Below are 11338 nucleotides of genomic sequence, written 5' to 3' on the forward strand. Positions count from 1 at the left end.
GTCTCTCTAGTTCTGGCACTAGCACAGGCCTCCTCCGTGTGTGTGTGTGTGTGTGTGTGTGTGTGTGTGTGTGTGTGCGTGTGTGTGTGTGTGTGTGCGTCTGGCTAATGGCTCCTGTCACCTGGCCGTGAATCCAGACTAGCGAGAGAGCAGCTGGACCCCTCCCCTCCGGGCCACAGAGGACCACCGCCCCCCCCCAGTCCCTCTCTACCACGGCCTCCGCTAGCAGCCGCTCCTCTCGGGGGCCCCCGGCCACATCCCCCCCCACATCCCCTGCAACCCCCCCACACCTTACAGAAGGGCAGCAGCAGCTTGTTGACACCAAACATGCATTTGTGCTGTCAGGCAGGAAATCTCGGAGGTGTCCGTGGTTGTGGGGGGGCGGAGGTGAAAGTCCTTTGTGAGGGTGGGGGTCGGGGGGTGTCTGACAAACTGACAGACGGACGCGTCCTGGTCATGTCTGTTTACTGACATCAGCCAGGAATGCTCCCGGAGACACCTGTCACTCACCCCCCAAACTGCTGTCTATTTTTAAAAATTGAATGTGCATTTTATATGTGATGTGTTCCCAACCTCGCGTTCGTTTGGCAGCTGAAGCCGCCTCGTTCCGCCCGGCCAATCCCCCCCTCACGCTTCACGGTAAGCCAGACCTCACTGGCATTTCCCATAATGCACCCCGTCTGCTCTGCTCCCCCAGTACGGACCAGACCACGCCGGGGCTGATTGGATAGATAACGTCTGGTGATTTAAGGAGAGAGATGGAGGGATGGAGAGAGAGAGAGAGCGCTGAACCCAATCAGGATCCTGTGTTGACCGTGCTGATTACAGGCTCCCCTTCTATCCTCCTCATCCTGTCTGCTCACTCGGATCGCTGAGCCCCAGCTCTCACGCCTCCCTCCGCCTCCTCATCCCCTCACTCCTCCTCTTCCTCGCCTCCTCCTCTTCCTCATCTCCTGACCACTCCTCTTCCTCACCTCCTCATCTTCCTCATCCCCTTACTCCTCCTTTTCCTCGCCTCCTCCTCTTCCTTATCCCCTCACTCCTCCTCTTCCTCACCTCCTCCTCTTCCTCACCACATCACCCACGGCTCCTCCTCTTCCTCAGAGTCTCTTGGAAGTGTTCTAGCGTGCGCTAGGCCTTAGCTCAGGTTAACGAGGCCTGGGTGAGACTGAGGCTGCTGCAGTGTAGAAAGGTAGGGGAGCGACAGGCCGGATAATTGCTTTAAATTGTGTACAGTGGTTTGATAAGTGTGTGCGTGAACTGTATATGCGTGCGTGTGTGTGTGTGTGTTTGTGTGTGTTTGTGTGTGTGTGTGCCGAGACCAGCAGAGGGTGTCAGATGCAGACTCAGCCCAGAACACCCCACCGGGTGACTGTGAGACCGGAGGTTCTGTTCTGCTAACGTCCCACTACTACACCCAGAGAACAGAACACAGGGAGTAAACACCAATATACAGATCGGAAAAATAAGCGAATGGCATGGAGTGAAGGCCCAGCCACTTGTTTATTTATGGCCTTCGAGGGCCTCGGCTGGGCTGGGCTGGGCTGGGCTGGGCGGGGCGGGGCTGGGCTGGGCGGGGCGGGGCTGGGCTGAGCTGGGGGGGCCCGGTGCTTGGGAACTCCAGAGGGCCTCTCCTTCTGCATGCTCAGCTCCCCGGGTCTCATTAGGTGTCATTACCAGGGCTTTCAGAGCTCCGGCCGGGCGCAGAGCCTGACATCCACTCCACAGACGTGTGAGCGTGCATACGGGTGGACCTCTGAGGGGGGACTTAGGCCAGGGGAGAGGAGAGGGGCTATGGGGGGGGGGTCTGACTTTAATGGCAAGGAGGGAGATATTTCTCCTGAAGGACAGTGTTCATGCCTGATTTGCTGGCATAAATATGTCATACGGGTTATTGCCCTAGACGTTAAGAGCGTCTCTCTCACGATCGTGACCGCGGCCAGGGCCGAAGCGCTGCGATCTCTTGCGGTCTCTTACCGTTTACGAACGGGTCCGTTCATGTTCGGTCAGCGCTATCAAGAAAAAGGAAAATAAACAAATAAATAAATAAATAGAGTAACGCAAGATGTGCGTTTCCCAGCAACGCGTTCGTTAGCAATGTCCTTTCTTCCCAGCTCACCTCCTGGAGGGCCCTCTGATGGAAGATGGGGCTTGTTTTGTTTATTTGGATGAGAATTAAATATTCATGTAGTACGCTCTTCCAAGCAGAAGTTGTCTGTATACAGCGTAAGTGGTACTTGGGATTAGATTTTCAGAGCAGATTGCTGTTATTAAAGGGGGATGGGGGGGCGGGTCTCTCCCAGCAGTCATTTTGCTGGGAGGCAATCTATTTCCCCTCCACACGGACTGAGGGAGTGCTGGGCCAAGCTCTTAATGCACTGGAGCAAAAGTGCTTTGGTCCGCAACCTTTCACACCTTCAGCTCCCCTTCAAGTGATTGAATAGTTAATAACGTTGACTCGCCTTTGAACGCCTGTGACGTAGCCCCCCACCCGATGCTGCTCTGTCTGTCTGTCTGCCTGTCTGTCCGTCTGCCTGCCAGCCTGTCTGCTTGACTTTGTCTGCCTCTGTCTGCCTGCTTGTCTGTCTGACTTTGTTTGCCTGCCTGCCTGTATGCCTGTATGCCTGTCTGCTTGTCTGTCTGTCTGTCTGTCTGTCTGTCTGTCTGTCTGTCTGTCTGCCTGCCTGCCTGCCTGCCTGTCTGTCTGTCTGTCTGTCTGCCTGCCTGCCTGCCTGTCTGTCTGTCTGTCTGTCTGCCTGCTTGTCTATCTGTCTGCCTGTCTGTCTGCCTAGTGTTCCTTCTACTTGTCCACTTGTCTTCTCGCCACCTCGTCTTCCCCACCAGGTCTCTCTTCTTCTCTGTCTCCTTCCTGTCTGCCAGTTCTGCACATCACAAACGTCGACGGCGAGGGGTCCATTTTGATCTGGCACTCCCTCTCTTACTCCCACTTCTCTCACTCTCCTTTACACACACACACACACACACACACACACACACACACACAGACGCTCACACACACCTCTCTCTCTCTCTCTCTCCCTTTCTTTCTCTCTGTTTCTCTCTCTCTGTCTTTCTCTCTCTGTCTCTTTCTCTCTTTTTCTCTCTGCTCTCTCTCTCTCTCTCTCTCTCTCTCACACAAACCCATCCACCCACACACACACACCCACGCACACACAGCTCATTAGCGCGCTGAGTGCTCCCAGCTCCAGCAGAATGTGACCCTGCCTAATTGTGCAGCGAGCTCATTTGTTCTCCCTGCGTGATGCGGCGGCTGCTTCTCCATTCTCCTCAGGGTTCCTCTCTCTCTCTCTCTCCCTCTCTCTCTCTCTCCCTCTCTCTCTCTCCCTCTCTCTCTCTCTCTCTCTCTCTCTCTCTCTCTCTCTCTCTCGCGTTAGAACATGATTGACTCATTTCATTCACTGCACATTTCGCCAGAGCCTTATTTGTTAAGCTGCTCTCCCTCGCCCTACCCAGTCCGCCCATGTTCCCGCGCTTAAAAGTTATAATGTTGCCAACGCGGCTTATTGTTCATTCACACTCGACGATTGTTTCTTTGGCTAATTATCTGGCATCGGAATAATTTTGCATCCGTGAGCCTTTGTTCGTCCCGGCGGAATTAAGCGGAACAAACGGGCAGACGTTCCGGTTGCATCCGGGGCAGTGTGGGAGGCGGTTGTGTATACAGAGCAGGCGGGCGCAGTCAACTAGGAGCTTAAGAGCGATCGGGACGGCCGGGGAGCCTCGCCGGAATAGGGAGGGAAAAATTGGCATGAAGTTAAGAGAGCTGTTTACCAACAGAGCCATCAACATTTTGTCCAATCGGGTAATGAGGCCGGCGATGTTTTGATGTGGATGCGTGTGCTGCTGGTCCCAGTGGAGGCCGAGAGGACAGGGTTCACTGTGGATGTGCTGGTTTAGTCTGGGAGGACAGGTACAGACTCAGAGATACAACAATCTGACCATCCACCATCCCTCCCTCCCTCCCTCCCTCCCTCCCTCCATCCCTCCACAGTGCTAAGGCCCTCTTGGCCTCTGACCAGAGCAGTAGGGAGAGTCATCAGCTCAGAGAACAGAGCCAGAACCAGGGCCAGAACCAAGGACAGGACCAGGCTCAGGGCCAGGACCAGAGCCAGAAGCAGGGCCAGGACCAGAGCCAGGACCAGAGCCAGAAGCAGGGCCAGGACCAGAGCCAGGACCAGAGCCAGAAGCAGGGCCAGGACCAGAGCCAGGACCAGAGCCAGAAGCAGGGCCAGGACCAAAAGGAGAGCCAGAAGCAGCACCAAATGCAGGGCCAGAACCAGGGGCAGGGCCAGAGCCGACACAGGCTAATGGCAGGAGACCTGTGTAGTAGTGTACCGGTAGGTCCAGTGTTCAGTAGTGTACCGGTAGGTCCAGTGTTCAGTAGTGTACCGGTAGGTCCACCAGTGTTCAGTAGTGTACCGGTAGGTCCAGTGTTCAGTATACCGGTAGGTCCTAACAGACCTGGGCCCTGTATTACAAAACAGGATTACGGGGTTAGCTAACCGGATAAACCAGTCTTGAACCTGAAGTTATCAAGCTAACCGGATAAACCAGTCTTGAACCTGAAGTTATCAAGCTAACCGGATAAGCCAGGCTTGAACCTGAAGTTATCAAGCTAACCGGATAAACCAGGCTTGAACCTGAAGTTATCAAGCTAACCGGATAAACCAGTCTTGAACCTGAAGTTATCAAGCTAATCGGATAAACCAGGCTTGAACCTGAAGTTATCAAGCTAACCGGATAAGCCAGGCTTGAACCTGAAGTTATCAAGCTAACCGGATAAGCCAGGTTTGAACCTGCGGTTATCAAGCTAACCGGATAAGCCAGTCTTGAACCTGAAGTTATCAAGCTAACCCGGATAAGCCAGGTTTGAACCTGCGGTTATCAAGCTAACCGGATAAGCCAGGTTTGAACCTGAGGTTATCAAGCTAACCGGATAAACCAGGCTTGATCAATGATGCATTGCCTGCTGACCGATCAATTCACTTGGAAAAAGGCATATGGACGTTAAGATCCCTTATGGAACTTCAGTGTGCAAATTAAAAAATAATCTTAGTGAGTGAATAGTGAGAGGTTATTTTAGGAAGACTTTTTACAGACTGTCAAAACCCTCTTTGGCTTCCTCTGAAGATTGCAGAATGACTTAGTCAGCTGCTTGAGACAGATTTTGCCAGAACTTGTGCGTTTACAGTCCTGCAGACTGTAGGCTATGCACTGGCTTGCGTTTTATTAGCCTACAGTACCTGCGGTTTCAAGTAGGCTATGAGTGATGCAGAGAACCAAGTAAAAACACTCCATAAATTGTTGATTTATTGGACTAGCCTCCCGTTCCATGTAGGCTACATTTTAGTTGAATTGTTCTAGCACCAGTGCCTGGCAATCGAGGACGTTACAGGCCTAAGTTACTGAAATAATAGCTTTTTTTCTGTAGGCTTCTTCACTCCTCTTGTAGCCTATAGAGACGTCACATTGTCGACTCCAACCTGAAACTATTAAAATCATAGCCTACATTTGCTTTATTTAAGCATTCCTTGCAAGGCTCACAGGGTTGCAGCTGGAATAATAAGACATATAGATATAGGCTCAGTTGCATTACGCGCCATTAGAATACATATAGCCTTCTCGTTTTCATGAGGATATTGATCAAATTGAGGCAGTCTGCAATATTTTTCCAGCTTTCCTTCCTGCTTTTGGCAGTAGCGTCAGCGACTCTGTTGCACCTGGATTATATAGTTTATTTAAATACATATTACACATATACATATATACATTTCTGTAATATTGGTCCTCTTGTGTAAAATGCAGTGGATGGAACTTAGTTATGCGTAGTGTTTGCCTTGTCCATGGCTGTATCCAAATACCCATACTAAGGTACAGTATGCGATTGGTCATTTTGTGCAAATACCTCCCCTTTTACCGTGAATGCGCTCATAGCTAGATTGGAACTGCTGGGTAGACTTAACGAGTTGATAGCCACCGTCGTGGTACCGTTTATCCGTGATTACGGTTGTTTGGTTTACTCGAGTACCGATAGGTCCAAACAGTGTTCACTAGGGTTGTACCAGTAGGTCCTAGCAGCCCTATTCAGTAGTGTACCAGTAGGTCCAAACAGTGTTCAGTAGTGTACCAGTAGGTCCAAACAGTGTTCAGTAGTGTACCAGTAGGTCCAACAGTGTTCAGCAGTGTACCAGTAGGTCCAAACAGTGTTCAGTAGTGTACCAGTAGGTCCAAACAGTGTTCAGTAGTGTACCAGTAGGTCCAACAGTGTTCAGCAGTGTACCAGTAGGTCCAAACAGTGTTCAGTAGTGTACCAGTAGGTCCAAACAGAGTTCAGTAGTGTACCAGTAGGTCCAACAGTGTTCAGCAGTGTACCAGTAGGTCCAAACAGTGTTCAGTAGTGTACCAGTAGGTCCAAACAGTGTTCAGTAGTGCACCAGTAGGTCCAAACAGTGTTCAATAGTGCACCAGTAGGTCCAAACAGTGTTCAGCAGTGTACCAGTAGGTCCAAACAGTGTTCAGTAGTGCACCAGTAGGTCCAAACAGTGTTCAGTAGTGCACCAGTAGGTCCAAACAGTGTTCAGTAGTGTACCAGTAGGTCCAAACAGTGTTCAGTAGTGCACCAGTAGGTCCCAACAGTGTTCAGTAGTGTACCAGTAGGTCCAAACAGTGTTCAGTAGTGCACCAGTAGGTCCAAACAGTGTTCAGTAGTGCACCAGTAGGTCCAAACAGTGTTCAGTAGTGTACCAGTAGGTCCAAACAGTGTTCAGTAGTGCACCAGTAGGTCCCAACAGTGTTCAGTAGTGTACCAGTAAGTCCAATCAGAGCTGCCCAGCAACAGAGGACTCAGTGTGAGAGTAATCCGGGAGGCAGTTTAAACGCAGTGTGGAGGGAATGAGGTGGAATGAGATGGGGATGATTAGGCATGTATTAGCAGTAATTATCCTGATTACACTATAGTCATAATAACATGATGATAAGATGATGCCCGGTCACGTCCATCTTAGGTTGACCGTCAGATCTTGCCTGTGTGTGTCTGGTGTGAATCCCGTGTGGTGTGTTTGAGTGTTACTGTAAATCGTCTCCCTGCGTGTGTGTGTGTGTGTGTGCCCTGCCACAGATCTGTGCTGACTGCTGGAGGAGGAGGCGGAGCCTGGAGTGGAGCGGAGGAGAACCCGCGTCGGAGGAGAAAGGCCGTGGTCGCTGGCCTCCATCATCAGCGCTAGCCGGCGCCTGCCCCGCGGGGGGATGGCCCACGTTCACAGCCCAGGTGGCCAGGAGAGTGGCCCTGAGGGCCCTGGAGAGGAGGTCCCTGCACTGGGCCCCTAACAGGACCAGGCCCTGGTCTCTCAGCTGGGACGGAACCACCCCGCGGATCTAAGGGGGTGGGTGGACCTCTGGGAGACGGTAGCTACCTAGCCCTCACAAGGCCCATACTGTATGACCTCAGGTATAGTGTTGGGTAAAAGGGATTTTGTACACTAAACTTGAATAATTTAATCAGTATTTTCCATTTCCAGTTAAAGGTCATTGTTGTTACTTTATATGTTCTTGTTTTGGTTCAGTTATTTTGATGGGCCAATATGATTTAGTGCCACTATACCTTCGTGATTGCCATATTTGGAAGTTACTGAACTTACTTTTAAATTAGTGTGATGAATGTGCAGAAGTTAATGAATGTAATGTATGCCTTTACTTGTGATTTATTTGCATATACAGTAGCCTACTATGTTGACGTAGTAGACAATCGCAGTATCTGTCTCTCGTCTTCATCCACTCAAGGTTTCTTTTTATTTTGGTTCATGAACATCATATTGTAAAGTATAAGTAAAAAATGAAGACTGTGCTGTGCTATCTTTGTCTTTTTATTTGAATCAGGAAGGTGTGTTATTTTATTCTGGTTTATATGGCGTTGGTCATCCTACACAGCAGTGGTCATGCAGTTAATTGACATCTGTGGATCCTATTGAGGACCACTTGAGTGGTCAGATTTATTTTAAATAGTGAATCCGACATTTTTGCAGTGAGCCACCTCGTCCTGGAACAGTGGCTCCACCAGCTCCTGTGGATGTTAACGAACGCGCCCTACAGACAGATGAGATACTGCAGCCAAATCAAAAAAAAAAGACTGTTAAAGACATTTGAACCAGTAACGACTCTCCCCTTTGTTCCATCTCCTCTCCCTTAATCAGGAGTTGGCTCTGTGTGTGAAGTCAGGCGCTGTTGCAGCTTTGAGGGCAACTCTGAGAGTTCCATGCCCACCAGCTCTTCGTCACGGGGGACAGCACAAAGTCTTTTCTCTGACTAAAGAGCCCTAAGCTATGGTGGATGAGCCGTTAGTAAGCATGTCCATGGGGAGACGGGCCCATCACACAGGAATACTGTACACAGGCAGCATTGGAGAGGAGGTGTTGAAAACAGCATTGACTAGTCATTATGAAGCCATGTATTCATTGCTTCAAGTTTCTTTGGTGTTTGGCTTGATGTTTTAAAATAATAAAGCCACGACATGACAGTCATGATGGAAATTAACATTTTATTTTGACTCAGTCGGACATCAACAACAACAAAAAACCATCATGGATCATCAATACATCAGCTGCTGTATTGAATTATTTGATTGGTCCAACCCCCCCCCCATTCATGCAGTAACACCCCGCTCTCTCCCGTCCTGTAATTCCAGTAACTGGGCCTTGTCCTTCCCTGTAGTCCCTGTGCCGGCCTGTAGAGGGCAACGGGGAGCAGGTGTGACCTCCTGGGGAAGGTATATGTCTAAAGCGTCTCCAGTCGATGACATCGAGCCGGGGCTGTTTGCTCACTGGCAGCCTGTGTGGGTTAGTCCCGCCCTCACAGGAAGGAGGAGGTATCTCTTTCTGCCTGGGCCGGATCAATAGGCAACGTTCTCCACAGCACAGCAGTCAATACCCAACACTTACGGTGTCTGAGGAAACTAAAGAACGCCAATAATTGTTATTAATGCCCTGGATTTCCCCAAGCACTGCATTTAAGGGTAATTCCAGTGTATCAGACGTTCAACCAACATCACCAATGCCCTCCAGCAATATGTACATATGTGGAGAAACATCCACACATAGAAAAAAACTCCTATAGCACAGGAGTGACATCCTTTACTGAACGTGGGTTAGTAAATATCTACACAGCACCACTGTATCAGCTTGATGTAGGAATCAAACGGCGGCAAGAAGCCCGGAGGTTAGAATATCTGAAGAGTGACAGAAAAGTCACTGGTTCAACACCGGGCTACTTGACAATCATTGCCTACCGTTGTGCCCTTGAGCAAGTTACTCAACCCCAATACTAGCTCAAAATATTGTAAGTCGATTTGGATCAAAGTTTCTGCTAAATGACCAAATTGTAAAACCCCAAATCACAGGAAAGTGATCCTAGAGAATACCTCATAACTATAGGGGAATCAGTATAATGAGCACAGTCTATAAACTGTAGTCATCTTTGCTTAATGAGAGACTGTTGGTATTTCTAGAGAAGGAATAACTACTGGTAGAGGAGCAGAGTGGTTTTGCTAAGGCCAGGGTCTGTATTGACCACATCTACACAGTCTGCACAATAGGAAAAAATACACTGAAGGTAAATAAATCCACATTCACATGCTATATTGACTTAATAATGATAAAAGCCTTCGGTTTTGTCAATAGAGACCTCCTTGCCAACAGATGAATTCAACCAGGTGTAGATGGGAAGTTCTATCATGCAATGTGTTCTCTTTATACCAAAGAGATTAGTGCACCTCACCTCACAACCTAACCACTGACTCAAACAGCCCGAGTGTGGACTTAAGTGCAGAGAGGAAGACATTATTATGATGGCAAAAACAAGTTGATTAACAAAAGATGTTAACGTGCAAGTAATTGGTGTAGGAAATGGAGTTTTAACATAAATGGTTAACACTTTATAATAACACTCAGTTATAAGACGTTTATTTAATCATGAGCAAACCATTTGTATACATATGTAAATGATTATTAAATCATGTATATCATGAAAATGTGTATAGCCTTTACAAATGAGTTATACATTATTATAACACTCAACATTGTACTTGATTTGTTCATTAAATATTATTTGATTAAAGCTACATGTATTGATTTTTTTTCATGGTTAATAAATCAGTTGTTAAACATTTAGTAAGACTATAAATCATGTGTTGAGTCTTTGTTGCAGCCCAAAGCATTTCTGAAAAAAAGTATAGTTAACTACTTATCAAATAAATTCTATACATTTACTGCTGATTAGTTCACCATTTGTAAATGTACTTGTTTAACATTCATAAATGATCTGTAGATCATGTTTTCCACATGATCAACCTCATTAAATTATTAGTGCAACATTTAATAATGTTATCTAATGTGTAATAACACATTTGTAGATGCTTTGAAAAATTGATATAAAAAAAACTCAATTTATTTATTCATGTTTAACAATTTATTTGTAAAACATTCTTAGAAGATCTATAAATCATTTGCAGATGATATTGTGTGCCCTATCTAAAGTGAAGACTAGATTATTTACAAATATCTGTTATATGTTTTATGTTTATAAATTAATTATGTCCATAATTATAAATAATATTTCCTCACCTGTTATGAACGATCAATGTTTTTTTAATCTGGGTCTCAGTGTGACCAAACATATCTCATCTGTGTTGTGTTTTGTTATTCCCAAGGGATGGATTTGAACCCAGGTCTCATGTGACAGACCTCGTCCTAACCAGCTTTGTTTGTTCATGATTAGTTCATTATCTACTAATAGCTTAGAAATGTTATATAACTGAGTGTTATTGTAAAGTGTTACCCATGAATGAAAAGAAAATGAGAATTATACACTTTAAATCCAGCCAGGCATACAAGTGATTTTACTTTTTTGTGGGGAAAAAAGTAGCATTATGGAGAGTCATAGGTAAAACTGAGACTCTGTGGGAGATTGGATTTTCTACCTTTTCCAAACTATACCAAGCTTGTGTTCCCAGTGCTAGAGTGTGGGGATTTAAACTACCCTAAAAGTGAGGTTGTCCACAACAGAGTCGTGTGATATTTCTTGGGCGTACATAAGTTTGTACTAGCCCTGGCTGCCATGAGAGATGGGATGGATATGGGCTGGGAGCCTGATGAGGTACGTCGGGGGATGTGTGTGATGCTCCTCTGGAATGGGATACTGGGGCTGAACGGCATTGGAATCATAACATCATTAGTGATGATGATGATAGTAGTAGTAGTAGTAGTAGTAGTAGTAGTAGTAGTGTAGTAGTAGTAGTAGTAGTGTAGTAGTAGTGGTAGTAATGGAT

At 47.3% G+C, this 11338-nt stretch overlaps 1 protein-coding gene across 1 annotated transcript in view; it reads left to right on the forward strand.

Moving 5' to 3' along the window:
• The window catches only part of pmfbp1 (polyamine modulated factor 1 binding protein 1), a gene marked incomplete at its 5' end in the record, with an annotated part of 113285 nt that extends 103311 nt beyond the window's left edge, over positions 1-9974 (forward strand). Inside the window, one exon of the mRNA XM_084437394.1 lies at positions 7139-9974. Coding sequence (XP_084293520.1) covers positions 7139-7244 — 106 coding nt within the window. The 3' untranslated portion in view covers positions 7245-9974. The remainder of the gene's footprint in view (positions 1-7138) is intronic.
• Positions 9975-11338: the final 1364 nt, after the last annotated feature.

Source organism: Borostomias antarcticus (genome assembly GCF_949987555.1).
Source record: "Borostomias antarcticus genome assembly, chromosome: 4".
NCBI lineage: Eukaryota > Metazoa > Chordata > Actinopteri > Stomiiformes > Stomiidae > Borostomias > Borostomias antarcticus.